This window comes from Uloborus diversus, chromosome 3 (genome assembly GCF_026930045.1).
Source record: "Uloborus diversus isolate 005 chromosome 3, Udiv.v.3.1, whole genome shotgun sequence".
NCBI lineage: Eukaryota > Metazoa > Arthropoda > Arachnida > Araneae > Uloboridae > Uloborus > Uloborus diversus.
Window position 1 is genome coordinate 30,257,635 of NC_072733.1, and position 19,880 is coordinate 30,277,514.

General features: G+C 34.5%; 1 protein-coding gene across 1 annotated transcript in view; it reads right to left on the bottom strand.

The window, feature by feature from the left end:
* LOC129218311 (exportin-7-like) overlaps window positions 1–19,880 on the bottom strand; it is a 223,957-nt gene that overhangs the window by 138,905 nt on the left and 65,172 nt on the right. The window contains exon 11 of the mRNA XM_054852545.1: window positions 3,553–3,610. Within this exon, the coding sequence (XP_054708520.1) occupies window positions 3,553–3,610 (58 nt within the window). The remainder of the gene's footprint in view (window positions 1–3,552; window positions 3,611–19,880) is intronic.

The window sequence follows — 19,880 nt, forward strand, 5'->3', positions numbered from 1 at the left end:
TGTACTAAGATTCCTCGTGCCATAGCTGTCATGAAAACAGCAAATGACATCTCACACTCAATTTAACATAACAGCAGTTTTAAGAATGCAAAGAACACTAAGCAATTAATCACGTTTTCAAATATATTACAATATTCTCTATTTAGTATTACCTGTTACTAATAAATAATTGATGAAATAATGCAAGATAAAGAAACAACATTCTTGATTGAAAAATAATAATGATAATTTGAAAGGAAAAAAAAGGTACCATAATGAAATAAAAATGTTTTTCCTAGGGAGTGATAGTAGCTCTTTCATGCCCCACTGGCTACGCTAATGATCAGTTAGGAATGCTATTTACTTATAAAATTGATGCTTCTCTCCCTCTTTATACATGCACTTTTAGTTCAACTATTATACACTGGTGTGCAAAACTTAAGCAACAAGTGATTTTTCGGCCACAGCTACCCAACAAAGTATAAGATAGCCATGAAATTGCAGTATAATATGCACGCAATTCAGTAGGAAGACTATTTGTATGCAAATTTTAGAAATAAAACGTCGTAGGTGATGTGTGTGCAAACCTTGTGGGTCGGCGCACACAGGTCAAAGCTGTGATAAAAGGATGAAGAGCACCATAGTTAAAGACATTTGTTGCAAGTGCAAGTGATTTGTTTTGTGAAACGTGTCTTCAAGAAATCATTTAGATGACTTTACTTGAGGAAGAATTATTGGGAAGCTTGAGGAGGGGCGTAGTGTGACCAGTTTCACCGAAGAGTTCGGGATCAACAAAAGTGTTGTTTCTTGTGCTTGGAATGTCTTTAAAACTACTGGTATAGCTGTTCGGAAGGTTGGTGGTGGCCGTCCAAGGAAAACAACACCAAGAGATGACCGCTACATTGTCGTACAGGCGAAAAGAAACCATTTTCAGTCAGTGAGCGCCATATCTCAGCAACTGTGCACAGCCACAGGATGACAAGTATCAAGATTTACAGCGGCCAGACATCTAAATAGAGGTGGCTTATTTGCTAGACGTCCTGAACGCTGCATAACTTTAAAAGTTAGCCAGCACCGTTTAAGAGTGGCGCAGAGAACGCAAAACCTGGACGCCTCATCAATGGAGTCGTGTCCTCTTCACAGATGAGTCTTTTTACTGCTACAAGCGATTCTCAACGTCAGTTGATCTGGAGAGAGGTTGGAGTTCGATTTCATCCCAATAACATCGCGGAAAGAGATCGTCACGGTGGTCCAGGAGTTCTCGTCTGGGCTGGCATTATGTTGAACGGGTGGACTGAGCTTCAGATCTTTGACCGAGGTTCTGTAACTAGAGATCGCTACTGCAATGAGTTAATCCTACCCCATGTACGTCGGTTCCGAGGGGCCATTGAACCAGACTTCATTTTTATGGATGACAATGCCCGGCCACACCGTACTGCTATTGTTCAAGAGCTACTGGAAAGTAAAGATATCTGACGAATGGATTGGCCAGCTTACTCTCCAGATCTAAATCCCATAGAGCACGTGTGGGATGCATTAGGGAGACATCTTGCAACACGACAGTATCCTCCTGGTAACACCCTTCAGCTGAAAGATGCGTTAAAGGAGGAATGGAGACGTTTACCCCAAGAACTCCTGGATAATCTGGTGCTTAGAATGGAGAGACGATGCCAAGCAACCATTGCAGCAAGGGGAGGGCATATACCATACTAGGGAACATCTGCCAGTTGTACTTACCGTAAAATCCCGAAAGTAACCCCCCCCCTATTTTCAAAACAAAACTTGTTGATTTCAAAAGGGGGGGGTTATAATCGAGATTTTTCTGAAAAATTAGTGAAAATAATTGTTTTTAGTAGTATTAATTTTAGAGTACAGAAAAGAAATAATAAGTAAATAAGAGTTAATATTAATGAAGAAAGAGAAATTAATTAATAAAAACTTGTCATAATTTTTTAGTAGTAATAAATTGCATGAGGGCGCACTTTTTTTTTTCGAAAGAAAGGATTTTGCACCTTAAGTTGGCAAAACCCATATAATTTATCGCTTGAAAATTCATTATGTACTGAAAGTAATAAGGTTACAGTAAAAGAATTAAAATCTTAATGTTCTTGTTTCAGAAAAGAAGCGAAAATCGCAATCACGGCCGCAAATTCGTTACGAAGATTGTAATTTCGAAAACTGAGCTTTGCAAAAATCGCGAACGCAAACACAGACAACTCTTACTCGATTTAGTAAAGTTTACATTTCTGATGATCCTAAACTCGTTCAATTACATTATTTCTCCTTTAAAAAAGGTTATTTTTAAGTTTCGAGCTGCTTTTTAAGCAACACGTTTCCAAAATGGTGTCACGTTTTCAAAATGGCTCTGTGTTGAAGATCGTTCAGTTTCACAAATCAGAACAAAAATGCTCCTTCCAAATGGAATAAAAAGCAGTACAATCGTATAAATTTCTTTTGTAATACTTATGAACAAAAAAAAAGGGGGGGTTCCCTTGCATCAAAAGGAGTCTAGACATTTTGGAAGGAATAAACTATGGAGACCATTTTTGTTTTCTTTAAATCATTGTGCTTTCTTTCTTTCTTTCTTTTTTTTTTAGAAAAGCAAAATTGCACATGGAGGGGGAAACTAAACCTTTGTAAATGCTTTCCAAGTAAAGCAGAAAATGTTATCCTTTTTTTGCAGGGAGTGGCAAATGAAGATGATCGGAAAAGTTTCAGGTGAAGGGGGGGGGGGTATATTCAGGATTTTAAAGTGATTTCACTTTTCACAAAAAAGGGGGGGGCTATAATCGATAGGGGGGTTACTTTCGGGATTTTACGGTACGCTTCTTCAGGCAATCATGTGCAATGCCACTATATGTCAAATAAAGCCTTTTTTGTTCCATACCCTACTTTGAGCTTTATATTCATTTCTGCGCCATTATTCTTTCACCATCGTTTAAGTACAAAATAATGTTCATCATATTCAAATTTCATGTCAATCGGATGATTTCTTGTAGAGTTATGACAAAAAACGCACTTGTTTCTTAAGTTTTACGTACCAGTGAATTAATATTGCGCAATGAACTTTTTTTTTTGTACATACTACTTAGTGTACTACTACGCAGTGAACCCAGCCAAATTATGATAATAAAATAATAATAATAATGCAAAACATTTTCTAAACAGTGCAAATGACCTGTATATATATTTATAGTTGCTCTCTATTACTTAATTTCAATCTTTCAGAAAGATTTTAATGCATGTAAAACTTTATAAAAAACCTTAAAAATTACAGTTATTTTTGAAATTCCCTAACGTTTCTATCTAAGGTTAAACAGAAAATTATTTTGATGAAAATTTCAATAAACATCATTCATTAAAAAAAAAAAGGGCAACTTTATTAAATGATGAACCCAAAGTTTTATTATTACTTTTTTTATTCATTAAATAACTATAGATTATACAGATACTAAGAGCATTTTAAAAATTTTGTTTTTTAAGGAACCACAATGTTCATCACTATGAAACCAGACAGCAGCAAGTTTCGCAAATGATTCCAAATTGTAAACAAAATTTAAATAAACTAATTACTTGATCTAACTGTTGCTGAACCATTCCTAAATCATCTAATGGGTCTTCTAACCCTTCCCTAAAAATTAATAGAAAAAAACAATTAAAATTGGTAATTTTTTTTATTTGAAACACATATACATATATATATACAAACAGTTGAACTACACTGGCCTCAAAAAGTTAAGGTACAACATGTTTTTCAAAGCTCCCCATAAAAAAAGGCAGTAACAATAAACTGCATAGTTTGTATGAATGATAAAAACAAACTTTAAAACTAATTATGAAAAAAGTTTGCTACTACTTTTATTTTATAAAAAAGAGCATATTTTTACGAGTGAAGAAAAATATGCAAACATCAAGCTTTCGGTACTTTTGTGTAAGTTGTGTTCATTTTCAACTGTTATTAGCTGTTTCGGTGACAAAAGTCAATAAATAAATTTTAGAAAAAATCTTAGAGACATCGTTTACCCAATTGGTTAAGGTGGAGAGCAGTTAGATGCATGGAAATGGGATTGTCGCAGGCTGATGCTGCTAGGTCACACTGACCTGCATGTGTTCCATGGCGGAACCAACTGGTCTGAGATATCGGGATGAGATCATTGATCCATATGTCCACCCATATACTGGTGCTATTACTAGTGACTTCATTCTGATAGATTATAATGAAAGACCTCACCGAGCTCTGATTGTTGAGGAGTACCTTGAGGATCACGGTTTGGGACGAATGGAATGGCCAGCTCAATATCCAGACCTGAATCCGATAGAACATCTTTGAGACTATTTTGGCAGACAGGTTGATGCTTTAAATCCTCCTCCAAGTTCGTTACATGAGCTGGAACAAGGATTACTCTGTGTCTGGTCTTCGCTTCCTATTCCGGTGTCCGACAACTTAATAAACAGCATGGAAAATTGATGCCGCCAATGAATTAAAGTTTTGGGGGACACATTCCTTATTAGAACCCATTTTTGTATTGTTTATATGACATTTTACTACATAACAATATGATGTTCTGTTTTCTTCAAGAATGAACTTTTCCGCAAAGGTTGCTTTTTTTGTTATAAATGGTTTTTGCAATGCACTTATACAAATTTCTATGACGCATTCAATAAAAAGCCCTTCAATGCACATACAGACCCCGAAGTGGTTTTTTGGAGCGAAAAAGTAGGAAATAAGGAATCAAAAATTTAAAAAGTAGGAAAAGTAGGAAAAAAATCACTTAAAAAAAGTAGGAAAAAATAGGAAGAGATAGGACTACACACACGTCAAGAGGAAACAAATTCAGCGTAAATTTTATTTCTAATGTAAAATAAACTAATAGTATTTTTGATTTAAAACTGTCCCAAATATAAACCAACAGTACTTTTCAAGTATCAAAGGAATTTAATGTAAGACCGAGCCGCAAAAACAAAACGAAAGAAACAAGCTGACAATCACCAGTATGAAAAATAAACTTGTGGAAACAAAGATATAAATTACAAAAATATGAAGAAAAAAAATCCAAACAAAGAAATACCTTTCAACAATACAGTAATAAAATTTTTAATGGTTAAAGAATAAAATGCAATATGGCAATCTCAAAAAAAAAAAAAAAAAAAAAAAAAAAAAACAATAATAATAATAATAGTAATAATAATAAAATTTATATTTTGGTACAATAAAACCATTTTTGTTAAAGATTTTGTTTTGTCAAAAACGAAAACATTCCTTCTAGAGCATCCATTTATCATTTGAAAATACTAACACTTTCAGCTCCTGTTGTCATAAACTACGATACAAAAAGCAAAGCAAATATTAAATTAGTTTTAGGTTTAAAATAATCAGCAGCTGACATGCATTTTTGCATAAGCAAGGGCAAATGTTTGAATTTGAAAAAAAAAAAAGAAAATAGACTGAAAGTTCAGAACTAAAATAAATTTGTTCTTAAATATGGGACATAAAATTTATAAAAAAATAATAAAACTAAATAAATCACGAAATAAGTAAACTGAAGGGCTTGTATTTTTTTATGTATTTTTAGTATTCAACTTAAATTTTTGTTTCAGGCACGTCATTTATGGGGGTCAGTGGGGTCAATATCTCCCCTTCCTGGCTTTTGAAAATTAATGCTTAACTATACAAGAGTTTGTGCGGTTTTTGTTGTTTTCAGATAAAATTTGCATTCACAGTATACGTCCTTCGATAGCCACCCCCGGGGGAAAAATCAAAATGATTGGCCAGTTTTAATTTTAATCAAGCGATAAAAACAAATATTGTTTTATTGTCTTGATGATTTTTACCCCCTTCTTGTTCCAACATTTTTGTCACGGAAAAAAACATGATGGTAAACATAACATTTTTATCAAAGACAAAGATCAGTATCTAATGTTTCTCTGTGCATAAAAGGGAAGGCATGTAGTTTCTCTCAATCCTCACCATGCAACAAAAATATTCAATCGGAAATTGTTTACGAAATTGAGAGTGAGGGGGGAGCATCTGGCGTGAAATGCCTGCATATATCTCTTTCTCCCGCCCCCCTTCCTTTGATAAGGCGCCCTGAGTACAATAACTTACAGTAGATATGCCGCATCGGTATAATTGCCGCACCCAGAAAAGAGTAAGAGTGTCAAAATTTTTTTAAAGAAAATGTGCGAAATGCCGCATTGCCATAAACGCATCAGCACATAAAAAGGATAAGCAACACCTCGATCAGAGGATTTATGATATCAGAGTAGAAAATACCCATAAAAAAGAAAAAAAAATTCAGTAATTATTTGCTTGTGGCTCTATCTCCCAACTTTTAAAAAAGTTGAGAAACAAAAACGGAATCTCGCATTTAAATTGATTTCCGATTTTTGGAGAAAAATGGGAAACGTTTTCCTCTTCTAGGTTTTGCAGTGTTCTTTTTTTTCAAATACTCTTTGCAAAGGGAAAAAAAATGAAATTTTATAGATTTTATAATCATGTTTACGATTTAGAATGTACATTGAACAATAATCATATTTATGTATGAAAAAAGTTAATTTCCTCAATTATTTTTGAAGTGGTTCGTTTTTGCGAATTTCTGTTATTTGTAGCTTTTATTTTGTACTAACATTAATAAAATATGTACAGTGTACAGGTTTTTCATTTTTTGCTTCCTTACGTTCCTTTTAAGGTTTTACATTGCCTTTCTGTTTAAATAGAGCTCCATTTCACTTGTAATCAACAAAACAAAAAAATGGCGAATAGGAAATCTGGCTTTTCCCGCACTTTTTGAAGTTGGCCGTTTTTTTTAATTAAAGCTTCTAATTAACGGGTAAATAATATATATTTGCACCAGAATGTGCCAGTATCTATTTCTTTATTGTTTCGTTAAAGCAGTAAGAGGAGGAGATAAAAAGAAAAGTGGATCATAAACGCTGCAACAGCAAAAAAGTCGCTAACGAAAATTTAACTTTAAACACGCAAACGCCGCGGCGTTCCTTCCAGAAATTACTGCAGTCAGTCAATGAAAAGCTCAGGATCCGCTTGTTTCTTTTGCTTTTCAAAATTGAAACATGTAGAAAATTATAGATGCGGCATTGTAAAAATAAGAATCAATGCACAGTTAGAAGTGCTATACTAAAGAAAGAAAAAGTAGGAAAAAAAAAGGAAAAAGTAGGAAAATAAGGAGAGAGCTCTAAAAAGTAGGAAAAAGTAGGAAAAATAGGAACTCTTCGGGGTCTGCACATATCCTCCAAATTTTTCGTTCCTACATTCATTCATTTGCAAATTAGAAGCAAAAAAAAGATTGTACCTTCTTAACTTTTTGAGGCCAGCGTATTTTTATACAGCAATGGTTAACAAGAAATCAGGTAGTGAAATTTGTTAGTCAAGTTGGATTTGCTATTCAATTAAAATTTTCACACATAATATATGCATTAAAACTAAAGTTCCACGTAAGATCAACAAAATTTACAAATGACGCTTGATGTAAGAATGAAGGCTTTCACAGCCATCTGACTATTATGCTAATACTGTGTTTAATTTGGCTACTCCTACGTCAGAGAAGCGATTGAAATTTTTAAACATCCCAACAATTTTAACAAAAAGAAAGAAGGAATTAAGATCAACACGTTTGGCATGTTGGACATTGATTGCAACTGTGCTAATTTCTCTAATTTCATCTTCTATAATTATGATCTTGGTCATATTCTGACTGGTGATTTCAATTTTTTACAAAAAAAAAAAAAACTCATTAAACTTTTCAGTTAGGGTACTAAATATTGGCCTAATTTTCGTATTAATTTTTTGAAAGCTTATAATAAGCTTGCCTTTGAACTTGAGTATTTTTTAAGAAGAATCTCTTATAGGTTTAATGTTCCGCGTAATGCATTTCTTGAATACAGACACCACTTTTTAATTGAATTGAAATCACGTTTGCATGATATTGTCAACATAGAATACTTCCATCTCTCCGCTGATGAAAATAATACCATTAATGATTTTAAAAAAGCCTATGTCTTAACAGTTGTTGATAAAGCCAGTTCTAATTATTCTATCCGCTGCAAAAAATTATATGCTAATATTTTGAAAAATGAACTTCAAAAAACCACCACTTATAATTTATCCAAACTTAATGAATCTTCTATCATCAAAAAATTTGCTGCTGCTTACAAACTTTTTAAATTGCCACGTCCTGATTCTGTTAACTTACCTTACTTATATGCAATTCCAAAATTTCATAAAACACCTGTTGGATTTTGCTTTATATATTCTGCTCACAACACCGTTAGAAAAAATCTGAGTGTAAAACTTGAACAATTTTTCAAAAAAATTCTGGAACAATTAAACCTCAACAAAAGAATTGGCTCTGGATTGTTAATAACAGTGTAGAAGTGATCAATTTACTGAATATACTTGATATAAATTGCTTGGAAACCTTTGATTTTGAAAACCTCTTCACCAATATCCCACTCATTGAACTTTTCCCTCTGTTTCAGAGGAAAAAGGTGTTTTTATTTTTAATTCGGTTAAGGACTACCTTGATTTTAATGAAATGTTTTTCTTGGTCTTTTTAAATTTTGTATTTTCAATAACTTTTCCAAAAATGGTAATTTATGTTTTCTTCAAATCAATGGCATTGCAATGGAAGCTAATTTTAGCTCCACATTAGCCAGCCTTTATCTTTTATATTATGAGAGAAAAGTTTTACTTGATAATCCTTCTTCTGCACCTCTTTGTTGCAGATACATCGATGACCATTGTGCATAAATTTTCCAATTTTTTCTGAATTTAGCAAAACTATATATCATAATTCATTAACGCTCAAAAAGACTAGTTTTACTCAAAATAACTTCAATTTCCTGGATATTATCATATAAATTGATTCAAATTGTTACACTATACTCTATGATAAAAGGCGTGAATTTAATTTGAAAGTTAACAGCTTATAAGATTTTTCCTCCTGCTAAAGTATAAAGGTTTCTATTTGGCATCATTGTTTTGCAAGCTATCAGATTAAAATGAATTTGCAATACCATTTCTGCATTTAATCAAGAAATTTCTGTACTCAAAAATATTCTTTTTAATAATAACCTCCCTAAAAACTGGCTGAAAACATTTGCTTAAGTATAGCTTTCGTTGAACATTTCGCTTCTCTTGAAAGGGTTTAACTGTATAAATGTATGATACAATCGTGACAAACCATTTTTTGGATCGCTGTGGTGGAAGGTTTTTACACGTGGGAAACGGACGACTGGCATGTTTTTGGATTAATCTCTTTGGATATGGACTTATTGTCTCACTTTTACGTTGATAACTAGAATGAATTCGGTCAAGTTGAATATCAGATTGGCTTTATTATAATGGATCTCAAGGTAAGATAATTTTAGTTATTGGCAGGTACTGTCCTGTGGATGACTAATTATTCAGAACTTGTTTTCCTAATTAGTCGAGGCAAAACCCCCTGCTTTTAATTTTAGGTTTGAGCTTGTTCATTGTTTATAGTTTAACATGTGGTGCGTTTGCCCAATGTTACTCTATAATGCATGTACTGGAGCTTAAACACTCTCTTTTAGTTCATTGTTAAAGTTTTTTGACCTTTTGACCGTATTTATTGAATCCTCCACAGCTGATGAGCTCTGGATTCATACTTTGTCTTTTCCTATTAAATAGCTGCTAGCAATTTTCCTTTTTCTCATTATTTTTTATATAAATTGCATAACATTTGGCTCACATATTGTTTATATATATATATATATATATATATATAAAACGCTTATGCGTGGCGCAAAACGAGTCTTTATTTCTTTCTCTCCGTTGGCAACGATCCGCTTTGTTTACGATCGTTGTTTACAAGAGCTGCAGACTCGCTTCTAGCTTTAGATGTCTAGCATTAGAATTTTGATTTTTGAATGAGTGTTTTCGATCACTTGAATATAATTTACAAAGAAAAGAGCAGTGTGCTTGGGAGTCTTTAGATGAAAGATTTAAACGCTGATCGGTAAGAAATGCTGCCGATAGGATTAGGCGCGCAAACGCACGCCGTGAACCACGAATTGCAAATCGAGTGAGTTCTGCAAGTGTTTTCAAACATATTTCCGGTATAATCATGCACTTTACTGGAGAAAAGAGTTGAAATCACAGTGATAGTAATGAAACTGGAGAAAAATATTCTTTTATTTAAAAAAAAATGCTAATAATAATACTGATACTTATCCTCGAATACTACTTATTTTATCCGATAGTAACGTGCCTTTTAAATTCAAACGTGAGCAATTTCCTGTTAGATTAGCCTTCCCTAATGACTATAAATAATGCACAGGGACAAACTTTTGAAAAATTTATTTTTAGATTTGAAAATACCTCTTTTTAGTCATAGACATGTCATATGTAAGGCATTCAAGAGTCATAGTATCTGAAAACCCAGAAAATTTCTATCGTGTATGCAGAGAAGTATTATGATCTTCTTCTGTTTTTTTTAAAAATAGTTTGCAAAGTTAATGTTGTTGTCAAAAGGTATTTCCCTTAACCATATTGCTTACAAAAAATCAAGTTCCCTACTTACCAGGGCTGCAGAGTTGGAGGAAAAATGTCTTACACCAACTACAGGATTTTTAGAGACCCCGACTCCTTTACCCAAAATTAGTAGAACTCCGGCTGTGACTCCGCAAATATTGGCAGAGCTGCGAATTTTGAGAGAAAATTACCGACTCCGTCTCTTGAAATTTTAAACCTTCGACTCTGACTCCTTTACCATAAAACCAGTCTGACTCCACAGCCCTGCTATAGCTTACCACGAAAAGAAGGTGGATGACCTCAATGCAAAAACATCATTTGTAATAGGTTGTTTGTTATTATTTTGGAATAGATAGGGTTAAAGCGACCATGCCTCTTACTATTTGGTGCTTTCTGAAATATTCTACCTATTACAAATGATGTTTCCCTTCAAGGTCAGTGGGGCCTTCTTTTCGTGGTCAAGCTTAACTAACTGCAACCTGTAAATATTGAAGTTTTTTTTCCAACCACATTTTTTTTATATACAGTGAAGCACCGCTTATACGTTTTTAAAAGGACTATGAAAAAAGCGTACAAATGAAAAAATGTATAATTGGTAAAGAAAATGTATATTAGACCCTCCAGGGACAATTTAGAAAACGTATAATTAATAAAAACGAATAGAAGAGAAACCTATAAACCGTGCTTCACTGTATTATGTTATTCCACATAGACTAAATGAATTTAATGGACAATTCTCACTGCCAAAACATGTCACTTAGTTTTGCAATGCATTGAAGTTAAGAACTGAACAACAATGGCAAAGTAAATCAACAAATTGATTCGTGAAGACCTGATTTTACTGCTAATATGTTTTCACAAAATCATTTTGACTCTCTGCTTTATTTATAGTCATTAGGAAGGCTAATCTAACGAGAAATTGTTTACGTTTGAATTTAAAAGGCACATTGCTATCGAGTGAAATAAATGGTATCCGAGGTATGACAAATATTAGTGTTATATAATAATCAATAATTTTTTTTGCTACAATAATATTTTTCTCCAGTTTTATAATTATCAGTCTTAGGTCAACCCTTTTTCTCCAGTACAGTGCATGATTAATCTGTAAGTGTATTCGGAAACACTTGCGGAATTCTCTCGATTTGAAAACGGTGTGCATTTGTGCACCTTAGCGTATCGGCAGCATTTCTGACCAATCTGCGTTCAGATCTTTCATCTAAAGACTCCGTAACCCACTGCTCTCTTCTTCCTAAATTATATTCTAGTGCTCTGAAGCCCAGAGGCTCAGTGGTAGCCCTTCCACGCTGCTGGTCCGGGTTCGATCTCCGGGTTGGGATTGATTGATTCAACTGTTCATTCCTTCAGTGGGTCGATAAAATAAGTACCAAGTATGCTTGGGAACTAAACCCTAGGGGTTCCGCGTTAGTCTGACCTCTTAACCGGAACATCTGCCTAGCACCCCAGAGCCCTTGGTCAGAAGGAGTGAGATGGGTACAGTAGGCCTTGGCCCTTATAAGCTGTCGTGCCACTGGATTTGCTTTCTTGACTCTTAAAACATTCATTCTAACATTTTGTTTGCTAAATCACTGCTTTCAGAGAATGTCAGAAGTTGCTTGCTCTTTGCAACTGTTAGACATTTTAAAACATACATATATACATATTTTGACACTGAACATAGTATAGTTAACGACCATGAAATGTTTTTAAGTGTGTTAACATTGTAGGGTTTTTTTCACTGCAATTTTTTTTTTTTTGCATTCAGTAAATGTAGGAAACAAAGATTATATTTTGTTTGTGATTTTAGTACAAAAATGTTCCTTTGCATACTTCTCTCAAAAGATAATGGAATTGCAAACTTTTGCTTTATAATAATCCAATGCACGAGTAGTGTTGTAGAAACGCAACTTGAAAGTTTTCACTTTCAGCAAGTCGGGAGTACGCGATTACTGAACAAAATTACGATTATTTAAACTTAGATTACAATTACGATTATGCAAGAAACACTTGATTAAAATTACGATTACAAGATTATGAGTGTCCAATTGACAGATTATGATTATGATCCTGTAAGTGGGGAAGTTTCTAATGGGGATCAACCCCAGGAAGAAATTGTTACTTCTGATGAAAGTGAGGAAGAAGTCCCTGAGGCTAGTTTGGTTGAAGTATTAATTCCCAATTCCTATAAACAATGTTTATCCACCCCCGATTTGAAGAACTGGAGACTTGCTATGGAAGATGAACTAGAAGTCATCAAACAGAGAAGTGTGTGGGAACTTGTACCTCCACCTAAGAATCAGCCCATTCTGGGGAACCGGTGGGTGTATGATTTGAAGAAAAATGATCATGATGAGATTGTAAGATATAAGGCAAGACTTGTTGCAGGCGGAAATCGCCAGATCCCTGGTGAGTCCTATTCTGAGGTCTTCAGCCCGGTGGTGGAATTTTCTTTAGTAAGACTATTTTTCACAAATTTTGTATCTTTATTAAAATGGTGTCATTTTCAAATTGATATAAAGAATGCATATTTATATGCTGACCTGGAAGAAAATATTTTTATGAGGCAGCCAGGTTTTATAAGTAAAATTCATCCTAACTATGTATGTAAACTTAAGAAATCCTTATATGGACTACACCAGTCCGGGAGAAATTGGTTTCATGAAATTGATGGTGTTCTCCAGCGATTCCAATTTAAAAGAATAATAGGATGTAATTGTGTTTACGTGAGGAACAGTGAAATTTTCCTGTTAATATATGTGGATGATATTTTGATTTTTACCAAGAATAAAAATTTAGTTAAAAATGTAATTGATGAAATTAAAACTGTATATGATATTAAAAAACTGGGGAAAACAAGAAAATTGTTGGGAATTGAATTTATTGAGAATGATGGTAAAATTTTCATTCACCAGATTTCTTATATTTCCAAAATTTTAAACCTTTTTTCTGAGTATAATGTGCCTATATCTACCCTTCCAATTTCAAGAGGTACGGTTTTGTCCAAGGATGATTGTCCTAAGACCGAGTACGAAATCAAAGAGATGGAGAAACTCCCGTACCGGAATTTGCTAGGGTGCTTGGCATACATTGCCGGAAAAACTCGTCCTGACATTTCATATGCAGTTAATATATTTTCACAATTCCAGGCTAATCCCGGTAAGAAACATTGGGATTTTCTTTTAAGATTATTAGGCTATTTGAAATACACCTGTAACTATAAATTTAATTTAAGTGCTATTAACAGTATTAGAATTAGAGGTTTTTCAGATTCTGATTATGCTGCAAATTGTGAGGATAGAGTATCAATGGGGGGTTCAATAGTTTGTATTGATAAAGTTCCGATAAGTTGGAGAACCTTTAAACACAAATGTGTCTCATTATCAACCATGGAAGCCGAATACATCTCATTGGGAGAAACGGCTAAAGAAATAGTTTGGTTGAAAAGAATAATTGATGAGATCAACAACTTAGGAATTGAAGGTTTTCAACTAAAAGAAACTGTAATTTTTTGTGATAACATTGCAACTATTGATTTTTCGAAATCCCCAATTGAAAACTCGAGGACTAAACACAGATGTCAGATATCATTTTCTGAGAAATTTAATTGAACAAAAATTGTTTTCTATTGAATATGTTAGGACGAATGTAAACATAGCTGACATTTTCACGAAGCCATTATCTAAATATAGTCTAAACTCCTTATGCAGAATTATTTTTAATTGGGGGGTGGAATGTAAAAAATAAATTTTTTCAAATTGTAAGCTCATGTGTATGTTTATATTGTATATAGTATTTAAATTGTTTCATGTATGTAATTAATAAAAGGTCTCCAAGAGGGGGGAACATATTGGGCTTGAAAGCCTTTATTCAGTATCTTGGAGCGCTTTTAATTTAATTACAAATGTTAAAGTATTTTTTGAAACTTACCTCCAATATGTTTTTGCCACTCCGCGTCCTGTGTCCCAGCGGCGGATAACTGAAATTGATTCGGGCATGATCGTGCAACATCGGAATCATCCTATGACGTAACACCCGATGGTCGAGATGTTTTTGGCTACTTTGAGCCGAAAAAACGAATAGAAAGATTGTTAAATCACTCAATCAGGAATAGTTGAGATGTATATCTCCAATGCAAAGTAGGGTGTGTCATGGGATGACGTATCGCGGTCATAGAACGTATAAATAGGTTGATCGAAATATTTTCAGTGCTCACTTTTTTGTTTGTGTTTACTCCCCATTGGAATCTTGCCATTTTTGTTGACCAATCAGGGATTGGTCTTTGATGGTTTGGCAACTGTGCTAGGTTGTTGATGGAAGTTGCGGCGCGCTCGAGCCGTTGATGATGCAACGTTTTTGAATTCAAGCAGGGCTTGAGATAAGTTTTATTCAGTGTTAATTGTTGTTTAAGAATGTTCTAAATTACTCCTTTTTATGGAGGGAAAATGTCAACATTGCTGAAGATGTTCGCGGGAGATGTAGTTCATTGCAACTAGGCCTAACACTTAAACTTGGCCTATACCTGGATTGATCTACCGGTGCCCCTATGATGGTATGGAACTGTCATCAGTTTGAAATCATCGATGTCCTTCAGAGTGACCTTCATGATTGGATTTCCTAGATGTTCCAACCATAGTTCCAGAAGGTTCCGGTGAGATTCCTGTGTGTGCACAAGTTTGTGTTCCGGTATTTGAAAAGGTTCTTCTAGAACTAAGCAAGCTTATCGACCGGTGAATGATGGAACTGTTTGATGAATCCACAAATTCGATTACACTTGGTCAAGAATTCTTCAGAAATGTAAACATGCGCATTTAGCGCAGGAAGGTGACATTTTACAATTTTTCTAAAATGTTTCGCGTTTTTCTAAAAGTGTTTATTTAACAATTTAACTTTGAAATTTCTGTGATTATTGGGGGGTTTTACAATCTAAATTATTTTTGGTATTTAACAAATTTTTATTGTTGTATACTGTGATATTTTAATAAATGTTATTTATTTAAAATTACTTTGAGTATGTTTTATTTCTTACTGGCAGACTGCACGGCTTTTTGATGTTGTGGTTCTGTAAACCTTTTATTTAGTTCTATGAACTTAAGGTAAAGACACATTTCCCAACAAGTGGTAGCAGAGTGCGTGGTTTGGTCTGCCCGTGGGAAATAAAATATTTTTTGATAATGGATAAAGATTATAGAAATATAGAAAAGTTGGGATCCCATAATTGGGCCACCTGGTCCAGAGATATTAAAATGGTCCTTATTGAAAGAGACCTATGGGAAGTAACCCAAAAGAAATTAGAGGGGGAAAACATTCCTGCACTTGACCGGAAGAAATGTGGTCAAGCTTTGGCAATAATTTATTTAAACTTAGAAGGCGACGTAAAAAGGCTGATAGACGATATAGAAGACCCAAGCGAAGCTTGGAATACACTGAAAGGTAATTTTGAACCCCCATCTCTGGCCAGGATGGCGACATTGTGGGAGTCCTACTTTTCATGTAAACTAAATGAAAACGAATCAATTGGGTTATTCGCTGCCAGGTTGGGGGGAATCCATAAACAACTTGTTGATAATGGTTATGTAATGGAAGAAAAGATTCGGACTTTTCAATTGATTAGGTATCTGCCCTCCAACTTTGACAGTATTGTCCAGGCTATTTACCGGTGGGACGCAAGTATGTTTACCTTCTCCAAAGTAAAAGATGAGTTATTAGCCGAGGAGGGTAGAATCAAATATTTGACTAAAGAACCTGATACATCAAATTCGGCAATGAATGTTTTTTCTAAACCCAACAGACACGGAGTGGCAAATGAAAGGAGTAAACCTTTTTTTAAAAACAAAATTTGTCATTATTGTAAGAAAAAGGGTCATATTGCCTCGCGGTGTTGGAGCAGGAATAAAGATAGTCAAAATAAAAATGTAAATAATAAATCTAAATCAGACGCTCAAGCTGCTGGCATGTTTTGTTCAGTGGAAGAATCTGACGAAATCTCGGCTAACTCTACTATTCCAAAATGTGAAAATTCCTGGCTTTTTGATTCAGGAAGTACGGCACATTTTTGCCGGGACAAAAATTTATTCACAGAATTAAAGCCTGTTCAAAATACCCAAATGGAGGTGGCAGTTGGTAATATTAAAAGTAAAGTAGAAGGAATAGGTAGGGTAATTTTCAAAATAGAGTCAGATAGGAAGCTGCTAACAATATCTTTAAATTATGTATTCTATGCTCCAACATTGCGCCGCAATTTACTTTCCGGATCATGTATTGACCGACAAGGTTTTAAAATAAGATGGTATCCGGGTAAAATTTGTGTCTTTAATAAAGAAAATGTTAAATTGTTTACTGCAGTCTTAATTAATAAACTTTATTATGTTAAACCAAGTTTTTATGTAAATTGTGAAAATATCAATTATGTTGATACCCCTACTGTTAAGAATCACTTTGAAAGAGCCAATGCTGTGAATGTAGATATGGAGCTGTGGCATAAACGTTTTGCTCATACAAATATGGACACTATTAATTTAACAAGTTAGGAGCCACCCAAGGTCTTGAAATTAAAAGGGGGCCCAGATTTGAATGTGAACCTTGTAAATTGGGTAAAAAGAGAAAATGCTCTTTTAGGTCTGTTCCTGAGCGTCGGTCACAAGTTCCTCTTGATCTAATTCACATGGATCTGGCCGGTCCTTTTCAGACTGAATCCTTTGGGGGGAAAAGATACATCTATTGTTTAATTGATGATTTTTCTCGCAAATCTTTCGTATTTTTCTTAAAGAGTAAAGACGAGGCATTCAATGTTTTTTTGAATTTTCAGAAAAGAAATGAGAGGTTTCTTGATAGGTAAATTAAAGCTGTTCATTCCGACAACGGGAGAGAATTCGTTACCGTATATACTCGCGTATAAGTTGAGAAATTTTGTCCAAAAAATGAGATCAAAGGAAGGGGGGGTCGACTTATACGCGGGTCAAATTTTCCGATCAACGAGAGCTGGGAAGCTACGAGAAATGCCGATGTGCGGTTACAGGTAGTTGCTGATAAATTGATCGTGTGAAAAAGTAAACTTATTCACAAATAATAACTAAAAAAACCTAAATAATACACATAAATAAAGATAATTTTATTCTTCTTTATTAAGGATCAAATCAGCAATTAACAAATATCGTGAAACGTATGAAAATATTTATCGTCAACAGTCACGCCATTCAGACTGAGAGTGCGTTCGACGAGCACGACCGGGAGCGACCGGTTAGTGAATCACGTGACAGCTAATGATCACGTGCTCAAATCAACCAATCAACTGCTTAGAATAGTAACCGCTGCGGGTAACCGGTTGATCATAGAACGCCGCGGTTAGTAACTGGTTACTTACCGGTTTACCCGTGAGGTTCGTCGAACGCAACCTCTGATGTCATTGACGATTCTGCAGCCGCCGATGTATACGATGATGCGGTGATGACGGAAGCGGACTTTAATGAACTTTTTTTTTGCGTCCGACTCGGAATCCGAGTTTGAAGGCTTTTAGAAATGTTTTCCTATTTAATTCCTATTTTATTTGTAAATAAATGTGTTCATTATTTTGAAATTTCTTTGAAAATAATTCGCGATGTTTTTGGAAAGTGTGGGGGTCGACTTATACGCGGGTTTTAGATTTTTTCTGGATTTTTTCTCTGAAAAAGGGGGGGTCGACTTATACGCGAGATCGACCTATACGCGAGTATATACGGTAATGATAAATTTGAAAGTTATCTCACTAGCCAGGGGATAAAAATTGAGAGGACTAACACTTATACGCCTCAGCAAAATGGCGTTGTAGAGAGGTATAATCTCACGATTATGAATGGTGTTAGAGCAATGTCAAGAGATTCCGGGCTAGAAGAGGAATTTTGGGCAGAAGCAGCTATGTGCTTTAATTACATAAGAAACAGGACTGTAGTCGGAAATGAAAAGAAAACCCCTTTTGAGCTTTTTTGTGGGAATAAGCCTTCTGTTAGACATTTGAAAGTATTTGGCTGTTTAGCCTACATAGGATTCTAATAGGATTTCTACATAGGATCTAAATATAGTCTAAACTCCTTATGCAGAATTATTTTTAATTGGGGGGTGTGGAATGTAAAAAATAAATTTTTTCAAATTGTAAGCTCATGTGTATGTTTATATTGTATATAGTATTTAAATTGTTTCATGTATGTAATTAATAAAAGGTCTCCAAGAGGGGGGCACATGTTGGGCTTGAAAGCCTTTATTCAGTATCTTGGAGCGCTTTTAATTTAATTACAAATGTTAAAGTATTTTTTGAAACTTACCTCCGATATGTTTTTGCCACTCCGCGTCCTGTGTCCCAGCGGCGGATAACTGAAATTGATTCGGGCATGATCGTGCAACATCGGAATCATCCTATGACGTAACACCTGATGGTTGAGATGTTTTTGGCTACTTTGAGCCGAAAAAACGAATAGAAAGATTGTTAAATCACTCAATCAGGAATAGTTGAGATGTATATCTCCAATGCAAAGTAGGGTGTGTCATGGGATGACGTATCGCGGTCATAGAACGTATAAATAGGTTGATCGAAATATTTTCAGTGCTCACTTTTTTGTTTGTGTTTACTCCCCATTGGCATCTTGCCATTTTTGTTGACCAATCAGGGATTGGTCTTTGATGGTTTGGCAACTGTGCTAGGTTGTTGATGGAAGTTGCGGCGCGCTCGAGCCGTTGATGATGCAACGTTTTTGAATTCAAGCAGGGCTTGAGATAAGTTTTATTCAGTGTTAATTGTTGTTTAAGAATGTTCTAAATTACTCCTTTTTATGGAGGGAAAATGTCAACATTGCTGAAGATGTTCGCGGGAGATGTAGTTCATTGCAACTAGGCCTAACACTTAAACTTGGCCTATACCTGGATTGATCTACCGGTGCCCCTATGATGGTATGGAACTGTCATCAGTTTGAAATCATCGATGTCCTTCAGAGTGACCTTCATGATTGGATTTCCTAGATGTTCCAACCATAGTTCCAGAAGGTTCCGGTGAGATTCCTGTGTGTGCACAAGTTTGTGTTCCGGTATTTGAAAAGGTTCTTCTAGAACTAAGCAAGCCTATCGGCCGGTGAATGATGGAACTGTTTGATGAATCTACAAATTCGATTACACTTGGTCAAGAATTCTTCAGAAATGTAAACATGCGCATTTAGCGCAGGAAGGTAACATTTTACAATTTTTCTAAAATGTTTCGCGTTTTTCTAAAAGTGTTTATTTAACAATTTAACTTTGAAATTTCTGTGATTATTGGGGGGTTTTACAATCTAAATTATTTTTGGTATTTAACAAATTTTTATTGTTGTATACTGTGATATTTTAATAAATGTTATTTATTTAAAATTACTTTGAGTATGTTTTATTTCTT